This window comes from Kogia breviceps, chromosome 13 (genome assembly GCF_026419965.1).
Source record: "Kogia breviceps isolate mKogBre1 chromosome 13, mKogBre1 haplotype 1, whole genome shotgun sequence".
Lineage (NCBI taxonomy): Eukaryota > Metazoa > Chordata > Mammalia > Artiodactyla > Physeteridae > Kogia > Kogia breviceps.
Genome location: NC_081322.1, coordinates 81,099,997 through 81,116,128, shown reverse-complemented (window position 1 = coordinate 81,116,128; position 16,132 = coordinate 81,099,997). Strand labels below are relative to the sequence as shown.

General features: G+C 42.0%; 1 protein-coding gene across 1 annotated transcript in view; it reads left to right on the top strand.

The window, feature by feature from the left end:
- Window positions 1-16,132, top strand: part of LOC136792406 (uncharacterized) — a 404,323-nt gene that overhangs the window by 234,274 nt on the left and 153,917 nt on the right. The window contains exon 3 of the mRNA XM_067011204.1: window positions 14,936-15,075. Coding sequence (XP_066867305.1) covers window positions 14,936-15,075 — 140 coding nt within the window. The remainder of the gene's footprint in view (window positions 1-14,935; window positions 15,076-16,132) is intronic.

Here is a 16,132-nt window from a genome sequence, read left to right as displayed (position 1 = left end):
CACATGTTGAAACCCACAAAGCTGATGGTATTAGGAGGCGGGGCCTTTGGAGAGTGTTCAGGTCATGAGGGTAGAGCCCCACGAATGAGACTCGTGTTCTCGTGAAAGGTATGGCCCAGAGCTTCCTAGCCCCTTCTATCACAGGAGGACACCGCGCGGAAGCAGCCTGCAGCCCAGAGAACCTTCACGAGAATGCAACCATGCTGGTGCCATAATCTTGGACTTCCAGCCTCCAAAATTGGATGAAATAAATTCCTGTTGGTTACAAGCCCCCCAGTTTATGTTTTTTTTTTGTTATAGCAGCCCAAGTGGACTAAGATGCCTGGCAAAGGGGAAAAGAAAAGGATACTAATACTAATAGGACATCTACAACTGTGAAGCAGACACTTTCAAGAAGATTATTTAACCCTTATAACACTGTGAGCGGCTCTCACTGCTGTTTCGCAGAATAGTCGAAAGGTAGGAAGGTCAAGTTGGTCCACCAGCTTCAGTGGTACTGAATCAACAGCAGATACTAAGTTGCATGTGAAACAACTAATTCCAAGACCCCCTCTTTCTGCTGTATTATCTTGTCTGAGCTGTCTTACTTAACTCTAACTCAAATGTCCCTTCCACTAAAACTGGGCACAAGCTCCCTTACTCACCTGTTGGACTGAATACAATTTCCTCACTTTAAAAGAAAAACAAACACAATTTTTAAAAAATAAATTTATTTATCTACTTATTTATTTATTTTTGGCTGCGCTGGGTCTTCGTTGCTGCGCCCAGGCTTTCTCTAGTTGTGGCGAGCAGGGTCTACTCTTCTTGCGGCGCGCGGGCTTCTCATTTGCGGTGGCTTCTCTTGTTGCGGAGCATGGGCTCTAGGTGCGTGGGCTCAGTAGTTGTGGCACACGGGCTCAGTAGTTGTGGCTCGCGGGCTCTACAGTGCAGGCTCAGTAGTTGTGGCGCACAGGCTTAGTTGCTCCATGGCATGTGGGATCTTCCTGGACCAGGGCTCAAACCTGTGTCCACTGCATTGGCAGGCGGATTCTTAACCACCAGGGAAGCCCAACAAACACAAATTTCATTAGTAATAAGAAAATGTAGTCAGTGGCTCCTTTCCATGGAGAATCTAGATACTTTTCCAAATGTTTTGGGGTTGGTAAAAACAAGATGATTAAAACAGGCTGTTTCCTCTTACTTTTCTGTTTTAAAGGGAACTTCTTCTGGGTCATCATTTATATTTGATTCTCTGAGTTGAAAGAAATGTCCATGTGATGTCTGAGACACTTTTCTAGCCTTGACTTAGGTATTTAAATTTCCCTTTCTTAGAACTTGCAAGTCACATGGTTTGCAAGAACACAGGACCATTGGCAGCAGGGTGTGCTATGGATTCTGGTGTCCTGGTGGAGGGAGGCCCTGCAGGCCATCATTCTGTGCAGCTCTGGCAGCCAGGGTCAAGGGCAGAGGGCTATTGATTTACTGGGAACTACTGTTCCACGTTCTCACATATTTTTATTATGAGTTCTCCTGGAGTAAAATGTTTGTCTAAAGGTCTTTTGTGATTTTCTCTTTTATGGAATTTAGGATATTTAATGTGTGATTTGAATCTCAGAACTGAAGTGACTTAAACCCTTATCTATTTCAACATATTCTCTTCCGCTCACTAGTTTTAAGTCTAGATTATGTCTATTTGATGGTAAGAATTATAATTACATTCCAATATTTCACTTATAGTGTTTTCCTGACCCACTTTTCATGTAATTCAAAATGATTAAACAAAATAAAACAGGAATTTGGGTCTCTCATTGATTTCAGTTGTCCTCAATTTCTCCTTTAACATTAATAGTGTAAGTAGATCTACCTAATTAAACCAATTATATGTTATTCTTGCCATTTAGGCCATGAGTGTGACCTTGGAATCCCACTGCTGAGAACCTTAGCCCTGAAATACTTTCTTGCAAACTTCAAACTTCTATTTTTGAATGCCTGGCTCTAAAAAAAAAAAAAAAAAAAAAAAAAAAAAAAAAAAAAAAATCCAGTAATAACCCTGTTCAAATCCATGTCACACGTTTCTGAAATCTGGTGACTACTGGTTCAAATAAAGGCGTTTCACCCATCTTTTATTAACTTATTAACAAGTGGATTTCGTTATGGATCTGAGGACCGGACAGGCAGGTAGGAATTTTGAAAGCTACTAGTATGGAGGTTTGGCCAATTTATACTAGATTCAAGTCAACCAAAAAAGAGAAAACTCCAGATTGTAGGCAATCTTATGCACGAGGAGAAAATAAGGTTGGATGGTTAGGTCTGGTTGAATTAGGTGAACTCAGACAATTAGGCAAAATAGTTTCCTTTCCAAATTCTGTTCTCGATAAGAAAGGGCATTGCACGTTTTCTCATCAGGTGTTACTGAAATGAGTCTGAGTCATGTGCTGCGGGCTGCCTGGTGGTTGTAGTGGGAGAGGGCACTTTGGCTGCCCTCAGCCTACCTTAGTCCCACCCCCAAGTTACTCCAGATAACAGATGAAAACAGTATACTTGCTCTCTGAGCCCCCTGCGTCCCTTCTGGTCAGACTAGATTTCCCTCCTATACAACAGGATGTTAAATGTGACTTGTCCTGAAATCTGTCTGTTTCAGTCAGCCGAGGCCTCCCAAGCAGAGGACCACATGGTAGGTGTCAGGTAGCTCCCTCACTGAAGCTGTGTGCACGGCCACCTCCTGCACACAAGGAGGCTGTGAGTCCAGGCTGTCAGCGTCAGCCATCCACCTTCGGTCTTTCCGAAGAGGTGTGGTCTTGAGGACCGCCTGGGGACCGTGATCAGTGAGTGGTCCATTCTGTACCACCCCCAGCAGTGAGAGGACATTCCTCTCCTTCACAAAGCCGACCGAAGGAGGGAGCTTCAAGAAAAGCCAGCAGCCAGTTTGCCGTGTTTTCTGGAGTTTGGGGGAACACAGACACTCTGGAAAGGGGCACGCTAGCCAGAGCTGGCAGAGAAAGAGAGGCCTGAGTTTCCAGCAAGGGGCATACCCACCCCCCCCCCTGCTCCAGGGCAGGGCGAGGGGCTTGTCTTCCAGGCCAGGCAAGGGCCTGACAGACAGAGCCAATCTGGAGCTGACTTAGAGGGCTTTTGCCCAGGCAGGCCACCGGAAGGGCTGATCTGACCCCAAGGAGTGAAGGCCATTTCATTCAGGGTCAGGAAAACTCGAGTGAACCTAGGGTAGTTATTTGAAAGGAATGTAATAGAAAATACAAAGTTGGTGTCCGTTATCATCCTACAGAGTGGTGCTTCAATAAAATGGTTATAAAAATGCAATTTCAAGTCATTCCCGAATAAAGATACAATACAAGTAAAGGCATGGTTAATTTTGTAGCTCCCCTGGCTTTATCTAAATCAACTGTCCCTAAGGAGTTTTGCAGCTGTCCCGCTAATTGTATTGTACTAGAAAGATTTGTCCGCAGTGGCATGAGAGATAGGTCAGGGGAGCTAGACGAGAGAATTCCCGCTTCTCTCCGCCTTTCCCTTTACGTCTCCCACCATCAGACATCCTTGCGTGCAGCTCTCATCAGAAGCCCCTGCCTACTCTATTGTTGCACTTATAAAACTTATTCTTAATTATCTGACTATGACTTACCTCCTGAATTAGACCCTCGGCATGAAAATGTCAGGGACTCACATTCCGATTTGCATTCACAGCACCTAGGACAGCTCCTGGCCCACGTTTGTGTTCTAGGACTGCTTGTTGTGAGAATGAATGAGCCTCAGTTCTGCCTTTGAAGGCTGTGACCTTCTTTGACAATTTACTTCATTTGGGCTGCAGTGTTCTCAGTTGTAGAAGGATTGGTTTCAATCTGTAAGTTTCTTTCAAACCACAAATCTCCAAGGCAGTAAATGTAAGAAAAGAAGAATCAAATAACAGAAAGAATTAAAGATGATGTCAGTGGTGGCCAGCTTGAAAGAATACGGGAAGAAAGTGGTACCAATACACAACTAATTTCAGAGCTAAGTTCAGAATGATAATTGGGACACTGGGAAGAACTTTTTGGAAATGTTTAGCTGAGGTAAAGGGACCATATCTAGTTAAAGACCAGTCTGTATATCAGGTTTAAGTTGGAAATTTGGGGATTCTCCTTATACAAGTGATAGAAGGTTGATAATCAAGTTGATTGAAAGTAGCCGGGGGAAGAGTTGAGGGTAGGCTGAGTGTTGGTAGTTAGAAAAGGGAAGGATCCTTCTAAAAGGATAGGGCTATCAAGGATGGGAGGAGAGTCAGGGAAGCACTGTCCCATAGAAACCTAAGGAGAAAAACAACTCAAGGAATTTTTTTCTGCAAAAACCAAACATTTTTGGTACTTACAGTTCACGGTAAGAAAACGAAGCTTGATTTGAATGGTCCTACAAACTTCTCACCAATCCTTAGGAATCAGTGTGACCTCTTTCACCACCACCGTCCCACAAAGACCTGTCAACATGGTATTTTTATTGTGATGTTACGTACTCACAGGACAGAAAGTTCCCAGCTGAATTGGAAAAGAAGTAAATGATGTTTTCACATTTGCAATTCTTGGGACAAAAGACATGCTGATTATTTAAGCTAGATTTTTCGTGGATTATTCTTGGAGCAGGAAAACAGGAGATAAAGGGGTTAATAAACTCTTATCTGCACCCGAAGGCACATTTGTTCTTCCTCCAAACATCTGTATGATGTCACGTTGTCAGGCAGACGGAACTAAGTCTAGTTCTTTCAGAGCAAACAAAAATCATTTTCTTCAGCAGTTACCATGTGGATAGGACCCTGGCATATGACCAGGGATTCAGTGGTGCAACTTCAAGAGGGCAAGTGAGGGCTTAGGGTTGGTGGAACCAGATGAACTAGTGCAGGAGTAGGATGACCAAAAACTTTTGAAGGAAAAGTACTATGGGGAAGAAATCTGAGAAGATAACCGAAAAATGCACGTATTGGATATTATAGAATTTGTTCCTTTTTTCCTTTTCTGACTCGGGGGTCAATATACCTCTAGATGATGTCCACTACCTTTGAAAGATTCAATAGAAATGCCGATGGGAGAATACCCCCCAATATTTTTTTTCCTTATCTTCATAAAGGGACAAAGTATATCCATGGAACCTCAAGGCAGAGGGAGAAAAAGATGTTTATATCATAAAAGCCTCTTTTGTATATATTATGAGATGTCAAGAAATCCAAGAACAGTTTGAAAATTGCTCAGGACGCTGGGTGTGAGAAAGCTGTACTGAATCAAAGAAAGCATCCAAAGGACACATTTTCAAAAGGAAAAATTGCCAACAAAGAGCACTGGACCATCAACATGAAAAACAGGGGCTGATATAATCACAACGAAAGGAACAAATGTTAAGCATCTCCCTTCAGCTCAGCTGGCCTATTATACCTCTGAACACCCAGGCTGACCATGCTTCTTCCCCCTCTCTCCCTCCCATTTCAGAAGTGTCAGAGGGGAGACACAGTGCCAGCACAAAATCCTTCCACGGCTCTCTTGTTAGCTAACTGCGGTGTTTTGCTCCACGGTTACATGTCTGCACAGGCCGTCACTGTGTCAGTCAGAATTACCACCTGTTTGCTCGCTGCCTTCAGGCCCCATCACCTCTGCAGCATTAAGCAGCCAGCGGCAGGAAGCCGTGTCGATTGCCCGGGAGCGGCGACTGTCAGGTTCTGGGTTTCAGTGTATAATCGCTGCCTGTGCACAAATAGCCCTGGCCTCTCCCCAGCTTCCTGCCCTGTGCTGGCGGGGAGGAAAGAGGCAGCAGCCCCATCTAATGCTAACTTGCCTTCCTTAGGTGGTGGAGATCACAGGCGCGCCATATGTCATTTTCATGCCACGAATCAGATCTGAACTCTCAGGCAAACACGGCACTCTGTTAAAAAAGTTCATTTTTTTAAAAAACTGTACAGACCACATCTTTTTGCCCCTGTTCTTTAGTTTTGCTTTTAATAGCATCATTGGCATCAGCCTCTGAAGGTTTGGATTAGAAACTTGCTGGAAAATGATGTTTGGATGACATATTTGCATCTTTCCCCACTCATTTGAATATCATATGGAACAAATAATAGATAACACTAGCTAACATTAATTGAGCACCTAGTGTGTGACAGGCATTGTTTTAAGCATTCCGTGTTAAGTACATAATTTAAGCTTCACAATGTCATAATCAGGTAGGTACCATTTTAACCCCGTTTTTTGGATGGAAATATCAAGGCACAGAATGGACAAGCTCAAGCAGTTCCTTAACTGTGCCGTTATCTTTTCTTGTCTCCAAACCTTTGCACATGGGGTGTCCATAATGCTAGCCTTTTCCTCGTCATGAAGTTAATCCCTGCTGCCTATGCTAAAAATTCATCTCAAACATCAGTTGCTTGGGGAAGCCCTTTCTGACCTTGTGCTCCAGTCTGAATTAGATACTCTATGCTACTGGAATCATTGGTGTTGTGTCTGTTACTTCCTTATGGGTGGGGACTCTCAACCCCCAGGATAAATTAGTTCCCTGAGTGAACTGTCTGTTTACTGACCCAGGACTAGTTTAACATTTATATAATTAGTAGCAAGAAAAAGATGATGGAAATTGTAGCATTTTTTTGGCCATGGTTTTTTCCCTTAAGTTTTCCAAAATATCAGGCCTTCAACTTTATATGGTTATCATGAAGCATCAGTGACAAATGTTGATCAACGATACAATATTGTTGGGGAAAAGAATGCTACTTAGCATGTTTAAAATGTCATGCTAAAAACTGTAGGTTCACAACTGTGATGCTTCCGTGGGGGAACTTGACAGGATTAGAGTTATTTAGCCTTCTGGCTGTCTCAGGGAGACAGATGCAACCACACTGAATAAGCCAGAGGTTCCCAAGGCTGCTGACCATGAGAAGCACCTGAAAAACTGTGAAAAAAAAAAAAGCAGGTTTCCAGGTATTCTCCCACCACTGGGGCAGAATGTTTGGAGCCGAGGCCCAGGAATATGCATTGTTCAAATTGCTTTAAGTTAATTTTGATGATCACCAGTTTGGAAGCAGATATGTTATAGCCCTTGAAATGGCTTAAAATGGTTTGGTTTAAGTGGTGACTGAAAGTACATAAAAGCGGTCCTATGACGTGGTGTGTGGACATGGGGACCCCAGAGAGGATGAAATAAACAGCTCCCTGTGGTCACATCAGTAGCAAGAAGCAAACGAACATGAAATAGACTGTTTTTTTTAAAATCAATAACACACTCAATTAGAATAACCTGGAGGCGCTTTTGTATACTACCTGTGCCCCAGGGCCCGCACCTGTCAGTTACATCAGAGACTTAAATTGGAGCAGGGCTCAGCCCTCAGGATTCCTAGAAAAGCAGACAGATTAATCTGTGGTGGGATTAAAGTCACAGTGAAGGTGGGAATCCTAGGCTCTTCAGAAATCATCCCGTGCTGGAAGGACAGTACATCGTTCAGACAGACTAGCATTTTCCATAGACTTTGCTCAGGACGCTGCGTCCTCAAGATACTCTGAAGACAGGATCCCGTGATCAAACACACTTGAGAAATGCCACCTCCTGCACGCCCCCATCTTTGAGACTTACATGCATGTACGTATTAATGTCTGTGAGAAGGCCTGTGGCCGAGAAAAATGTAACTTGGTTTAATCCAGGTTTTTTCTATCGAAGCCACTTTTTATTGTCATGGCATCTACTGACATCCTATGGAGCTCCAGAGACAGTGACTCCGGTGAGGAGGACGGGGGCTGGAGCCCTGTGCAGGGGTGGCCTGTGGCTGAGGCTCTTCTCCATTGTATTGGTTGGCCAAAAAGTTCGTTCAGATTTTTCCGTAAGATCTTACGGAAAACCAGAACAATTCTTTGGCCAACCTGGTATATTAAGTAGTCGAGGGACCTAGGCCTCGGAATCCCAGTTTAGATGGTCCAATTATAATTGATGGGGATGTGATGGGAGGATGGAGATGGGCCTCTATCTGAATCAGGATGCTTTGTTTTTTGTTGCTTTAACGTGACTGAATCAGGATGCTTTGACCCTTTGTTCTGTGATGTTTTCATTTATTAGGTCATAGAAGCTTCCACAGGCCTCAGAAACCTCCTTTCCCCCACATTCAGCAGAACAAAAATCTTTGGTATTGTCTTGGGCCATAAATGGAATTTGGGCCTGGTCTGGTCATTGAAATGTGAATGGAAGTGACAGACATTGAGTCCTGGCAGAAGCCTTCAAGGTACTTGTATAGTTTGGCCCTATCTCCTGACTCCTCCCTCCGCCCTGAGAATAGTGAGTCCAGATAACAGCTGCTTCTGCAGCCAGGGCTCCAGGACCAGAAGATTCATGGAGCAAAGCCCAGCCAAGCCTAGCTCAGTCCTCGTGTAACCTGAGCAAGAAATAAACATTTGTGATTGAAAACCAGAGAGATTTTAGTGTAGTTGATTACAACTAAATGCAACATATAAACCTTATTTAGCTCCTGATTCAAAGAAACCAAACAACCAAAAAATATATGAGATAATCAGAGAAATTTGTATGCTGACATTAAGAAGTTGGTGTCATTTTTTACAGCTGTAATAGAGCTATTTTGCTTGTGTTTAAATAAAGAATCCTCACCTTTAGTGATCCACACTGAAATACTATTGCATAAAGTGATCCAGTGTGAGGTCAGGGAAGTGGGTGGAGTTATAAGTGAAGTAAGAATGTCCAGGGATTCATAATCCTTGAAGGTGGGTAATGAAAAATACGGTGTTCACCATATTATTTTACTTTTGTTGACGTTTGAAATTTTCTACAATTAAGTTAGAAAATCAACGTTCACAAAAACTATTCTCTATAGGTTGAAATTCATGGAGTTCTTTGTTAGAATTATAACAATCTTCTAATTTTATAGCATTGCCAATGAGCCATCCCTACCATAAAAGAGTCAGCCAGAAATATCTAATAATTTCCACCATGCAATTATTATCACTACTTATCTCAATGTAAATTGGTGCATATTTGGAGCTGGAACACTAAGAAAGAGAAATGATCTAGAGAACTCAAGGGATAATTATCCTTTTTGAATATTGACACACTTACATGTTTTTCCAGACGTAGATTTTGTGTAGGCGAAAGCTATTTGATTATAAAAGATCTGGTTTCTCCAAATTTTTCAGAGGTAAAAACTTCATTAATTAACATCAAGGAAAATGGAGCATCTGTTACTTTTTTGTCAACAGATTTTAATAATATTGAACACTGCTAATTGGATAGAACTGAAATATAGCTCTTTGTATGTTAAATTAAGATGGTTTCTTCTGCTATTTTTTTCCACTCAATTTTATTTAAACCATGGCAACTCTACAGAGTTTTCCTCCACCACTTAAAGTGATTTTGAATACTTACAGATAAAAAGGATTCATGTCAGACAGTGCTGTCGTTATTGCTGTTGTGATAGTTACCGTGACCTGGAAAGAGAAGAAAGGCAATCAATCTTACTCACATTCCAGCTCGCGAGCTTTCTTGAATGTTTCTGAAGACTGAAGATGAAACAGGTACATTTAATAGGCTTGAGGAGAAACTCCATATGCAGCCCTGGTTAAAGACCAAATGAAAGATCTGCCAGCATAGGAATGAAGGGAATGGTAGATTCCACAAAGACAGTGGATCTTTGTTCATCTTTAAACGCTGACTGTTATTACCAACAGATGGTAAATTAACCATGGAGGTAAATTTGGGCCCAATTTAGCCTCAGCTCTAATTGACTAGAATCAGAATCTAGTTTGGAATGAAATGGAAAGAAAGGTGAAGATGGAGGCAGGTAGCTTGAGGTTCAAATCTAGACTTAAACCATTTTTAGCTGTGTGGCTTTGGACAAATTAATCAACCTCCCTGAATATTAGCTTCTTTGTTTGTGTGATGGTGATGAAAAAACTTACTACGGAGGATTGTAGTGAGAGTAAAGTTTTTAACAGCTGTCAAGTTCTCTTCCTCCTTCACCTTCTCCCTGTACTATCAGAGAAAGACTCTCAAATGTTCTTGCTTTTCACACACGGGCATCCTCTTGGGGACTCTTGGTGTGCCAGTTCTGGGTCATGACAGGAGTCCAAGTCAAATGCCAGATTAGGCCAGGCTCCTACAGGGAAGCTTCCCATCAGTGGAAGTGGCTTAGTTCATTTCTGAGAAATTGGAGCTGAGAATGTTACTCAGCCTAAGCAGATTCTGAAAACCTCACCCCAAGTGACTTAATTTTCCTGCAGTTCATTCATGGAGACTAGAACAGGCAGGGAAACACCACCCTGACACAACCCAGCAGCTCTGATGCCCTGAAGCTGTGATCTCTCTCCTGGCTTAAGGTTTCCCAGGGCCTTTCCTTTTTTTTCCCCTCCAGTTTTTTTGAGGTATAATTGACAAATAGAAATCATATATATTTAAGGTGTACAATGTGGTAGTTTGATATACATATACATTGTGAAATGATTACCACGATCAAGTAAAATAACACATCCATCACATTTTGGGGGAGTGTGATGAGAATACGAGATCTACTCTCAAAAAATTGCAAGTATACAATACTGTATTATTAATTATAGTCACCATGCTATACATTAGATTCCCAGAACTTATTCATGTTATAACTGAAATTTTGTATTCTTTGACCAACATCTCCCCATTTTCCCTGCCCCGTGGTAACCACCATTCTTCTATGTGGTTCCATGAGGTTAATTTTTTTTTTAGATTTCACATGTAAGTGAGATTATACAGTATTTGTCTTTCTCTGCCTGGCTTATTTCACTTTGCATAATGTCCTCTACGTTTATCCATGTTGTTGCAAATGGCAGGATTTCCTTCTTTTTTATGACTGAATAATATTTTATTGTATGTAAATTTCCATCACATTTCTTCATCTGTCAACAGACACCGAAGTTGTTTCCATATCTTAGCTACTGTGAATAAAGTGGGAAAAGGATAGTCTCTTCAATAAATGATGTTGGGAAAACTGGATATGAACATGCAAGAGAATGAAACTGGACCCCTCTCTTACACCATATGCAAACTAAACTAAAAATGGATTAAGTATTTAAACATAAGACCTGCAGCCATAAAATTTCTAGAAGAGAACATAGGGGGAAATCTCCTTGAAATTGGTCATGGCAATGTTTTGGATATGACACCAAAAGCCCAGGCAACAAAAGCAAAACTAAACACGTGGGGCTGCATAGCAAAGAAAGCAATCAACAAAATGAAAAGGCAACGTACGGAATGGGAGAAAATGTTTGCAAACCATAAATCTGATAAGGGATTGACATCCAAAATATATTGGGAACTCATACAGGTCAATAACAAAAAGACAAATAACCCAATTGAAAGATGGACAAAGGGCCTGAATAGATATTTCTCCAAAGAAGATATACAGATGGCCAGCAGGTAAATGAAAAGGTGCTCGATATCGCTAATCATCAGGGAAATGCAAATCAAAGCCACAAGATATCACTTCACACTTGTTAGAACGGCTACCATTAAAAAGACAAGAGATAACAAGTGCTGGTGAAAATGTGGAGCAAAGGGAACTTTCGTGGTGGGAATGTAAATTGGTGCAGCATATGGAAAACAGTACAGCGTTTCCTCCAAAAATTAAAAATAGAACTACCGTATGATACAGAAATCTCACTACTGGGTATTTATCTGAAGGAAGTGAAATCAGTATCTCGAAGAGATACCTGCACCTCCAGTGCCTTTTCAAGCAGCCCGGGCCTCCCAGTGCCTCCTCTCTCAAGAGGCTTCCCTCTCTGGGTGCACACCCAGGGGTGCCCTGGCCCACCGCCTTTCAAGTGTGCGCCTCTAGCCACACAAAGGCAGGGCTCAGGGAGCTGGTTTAGCATGAGCACCTGGAAAAGCATGGTGGAAGATGAATCTTGAAGAACGAGTAGCAGCTGGTCAGCGGAGGAAATGGGTGGAAACACATTTCAAATGCTTGCGCGTTCACGGGCTTAGAGGCAGGAGGGTGGATCAACCGGTTGGCTGCAAGCAGAGGGCTAGAGCTAGTGGTGCTGGGCAGGCAGGAATGGAAAAGGACCCTGTAAGCCATGCTCAGAGATCTGGGTGAGGTCATTGCAGGATTCCCAGCAGGCGTGACGCATCACCTTTACACTTGCACAGTGGATTAGGATGAATTAGGGTGACAGTGGAGGCCGGAGGCCTGTTGGGAGGCTACAGAGGCAGCTGTGGCAAGAAATGATGAGAAGCTGGACCGCTCTGGGCGCTGGCAGTGAGTATGCAAAAGAGGATATTGGCCAAGAGGAATTCGGTCTCATCGCCGACAGCTGACGTGGAGCACACCAGCATCGTCTGGCCCTCTCCTCTACATAGATATCTCATCTAATCTTCAAAGTAGGATTAAATGTACAAAATGGGATACAGGGGGCAGTTAGGCTACATCATACATTGTGTGAATTAGGAAACAGTGCCTCGTGATGGCAGGTATAGGGTTTGGGGAGAAGATGGCATCAGAGTGGGTAGAGATGTACCTCCTCTCTCTGGGGAGGCAGAGAGCTGTGCCAGGTCACAGGGCTCAACAAACAGAGGCCTCAGCGCCCCCTCACTGGGTGCCTTTGTATAGTTTCCAGCTCCTACAGTCTGTGCAACAAGCTTTCGGATGAGGACCTCGAGGCCCTGCAACATTCACTAACACGTCTGCCCCCGTACACAGCTAACCGGGGCACAGCCGGAGTTTATGTCCTGGTTGTTTAACTTTAGAGTCTGTGTTTGTAAATGCATGTGCTTGGCATCTTCACCTTGACTTTTACAGATAAGGAAGCTAAAGCTCTGAGGGCTTAAAGCAATTTGCCTGTCACTAGAAATCCAGAGTGGTAGAGAGGGGAATGAAACTCAAAATGTCTGTCTCCGAATTGCACTTTCGTAAAATCACATTAACCTTCATAATTTTAAGTGGTGAAAATAAGACAGAATCCAAGAAGTTGTGGTCTAGTAATTCGGAGGTTGAACACGGATGAATTGCTTGAAAATTATGAACGGTACATCTAAAACTATGATTCTGAAGCAATTAAATTGTCATCAATCTCTTGCGGTCATATTTTGAATGCTGAAAAAATGCCTAACTTGCAAATTTGATACTTCTTTCCCCTTAGCATCACTGAGTAGCAGTTTCGATAAAACAGAGAGCAATTGTGCAATATTACAAGAGTTATACAAAAGTACACTTGGGTACAATGAGTTCTGTAATATTTGTGAAAATGACCCCTATTGTATGGAGATTTCCAATTGCCTCTGTTCCATAATTGTGTATTCAGATGCTAATTGCACGAAGCACTTGCCACTGCTTTGAGGTGTGTTGACAACTATATATCCTGAACTTGTGTGTCTTTTCCGCCCCAGAATACACAAAATCATAATAATAATGATTCTAAAATGTCTGTCATCTAACAAGTCTTACATTCTTTCCACATGATAACTGATAATTCATTTTTTCCACCACCCCTCTGAGGCGGACAGTTCTATTCATTTTACAGTGCATCTGAGATTTGGAACAATCCCGAGCCATATACCTCTGTGATGATGGGGTTCATAATGAAGGATACGTTCCACGCGGTCCTCTGTGGATAATAGAAACACACACATGTGTATTATCTTCTGTACTGATGAGGACCTTGTGTGGAAGGATTATGATGGTTCTGTCTTCAGAAATGGGGACATAGAGGCTCAGGAACCTTGGGTTCATTCACTCATTTATTCACTTGTTCAATAACTGCTTAGTGAGAACCCACTGCATGCCAGAGACTAGCCAAGATGCTGAGAATATAGCTGCTGACCAAAGGGACAAAAATATCTGCCCTCACGAAGCTTATCTTCTGGTTACCTGGTTGCCTTCTACATTCGTCAGCTCAGGCTCCCGTACGAAAATACAGACTGGGTGGCTTAAACAACAGAAATTTATTTTCTCAAAGTCTGGAGGCTGGAAGTCCAAGATCAAGGTGTCGTCAGGGTCAGTTTCTCCTGAGGCCTGGTCTCCTCGGCTTATAGATGGCTGGCTTCTTGCTGTGTCCACACATGGTCTTTTCTCTATGCCTGTCATGTCTGGTGGGTTTTGGTGTGTCTGGTGTTTTTTTTGAATTCCCTCTTTTTATAAGGACACCAGTCAGATTGGGTTAAGCCCCACCCTGAGGCCCTCATATCACCTTAACGCCTCTCTTCAAGTACAGTTGTATGTATAGAACTGGGAGGTTAGGACTTCAACATATGAACTTTCGGTGGGATGCGATTCAGGCCATGACACCTGTCTAAAACCTCACACAGGTGGTAGGTAGCAGAGTCTGATTTATCTCTGCTTTTCTGACCTATTATCAGAACCTGGAACATGCTCTCTGACTGTTACCTTCCAGATTAAGACCTGAAACATTGCTGCGGGATGCCAGGGGAGTGAGTGAGTGTGTGTGTGTGTGTGTGTGTGTGTGTGTGTGTGTGTGTGTGTGTGTCCCCTTATAACCAAACTACTTACACAAAGGAGAAGCTTCGGTTTAGGGAAATTGCTCTCTCCAAGCTGTGCTCCCCAGAACTTTCTGATTCATTCTTAGATCTCACCAATTATTCTTTCCCCTTCAGCTGTCAGCTCTTGAACATTCTGGTTTCTTCTAAATCTCATTCAATGACTTCAAAATTCACACCATTTAAAAGTAGTAGCTTCAACTCTTCTTTAAACTGGGGCTTCTTTCTCTCTGACATCAAGACTTTTCCTTTGATAACTTCAAATGTTTCTGCCTCTATGCCAACCACTTAATGCTCACCAGTAGTTTAGCTTTTCAAACACATTAACAATAATATATTTTTGTGTTTATCTTCTTTTTTATCGGTTTTAACTGTGCATTTCTGCTTGCTATGCTAGTATAAACAAGGCTATTAACTGAATAATATTGTTTTAAAAAAATGTCTTAAGAAGTCCTATTGCTTTTTTTTTTTTTAGCACTACTCAGCACAGACACATCTGCACAATTGAAATTTCCATTCTGTGCTCTCAAGTATACTGACTGTGAAATAAATAAAAGACAGCTTTCGCATTTGGTAACCTTGAAGTTCTCAGAGTACTTCTCCCTCCAAGGCTGGGTAAGTGAATGTTTTCAAGTGACTTGAGTAGACAAGGAGGGGGTGGGATGTGGTTCAGAGGGAGTGAACTTGGCTTTTACTTGAAACAAGAACAAGACTTGAGATATTCCAAACTCAAATGAAAAGAAGTAAGCAGAAGGAAGAAGTGAGAAAAAGACCAGAGTGGAATAATTTTATAATTTAAGATGTACATAATGTAGCATTTCAATACTGTACTCTGAGCTGAACTTATTTTTCTCATGTATTCAGTAGCCACATGGTGCTCCTCTTCTGGAAGGAGTAAAGATGGCTTCACATGTGTTTCCTTTTTTCCAACAAGTACCACCTCTGCATGCAGCACAGCCATCTCTAGGGTAGACTAGAACCACTATTTCATGGAAAATAATTGGACGCCTTCTTCAATGATAAACAGAAAGAAAGAAACTTGGGATCCAATTGAAATAGTAAAGGCAGTCATTCATGCAAATGACTTCTGGCCTAGTTATTAACTAACATTTTTTAAAATAATAATTAAAAAAAAAATTCCTTGGCCCTATTTTAACAAAAATGAAAATAGTATTCAGAGCATCAAGGGCTGTATTTCTCCTATAAACATGTGCTTTCTTTGTAGACCTAGCCATCGTGAGCCTTGAAGTTTTTCAGAACAAATAATTCTGTGGTGCCCTATTTTTCATAGAATCTAAGGCACATACAATGATATTCTGTTGTCTAAATATTAAGCAGATACTAGTGTAATTTCGTGAACCAAGTAGGACTGGAGTGTTCTGAGATAAACAGGGGTCAGCAAGCTTTTCCTATAAAAAGCCAGATAGTAAGTATTTTAGGCTTTGTGGATCAAACCATCTCCCTGACGAATAATTAACTTTGTAGTTGTAGTGGGAAAGCAGCCGGAGACATGTAGATGAACGGGGTGCCTGAGTTCCAATACAACTTTTATCGTAGACACTGAAATTTGAATTACACATAATTTTTGTATGTCACAAAATGTCCTTCTACTGATTTTTTCCAACCACTTAGAGGTAAAAAACATACTCCTAGCTTGTGAGCTGTATAAAAC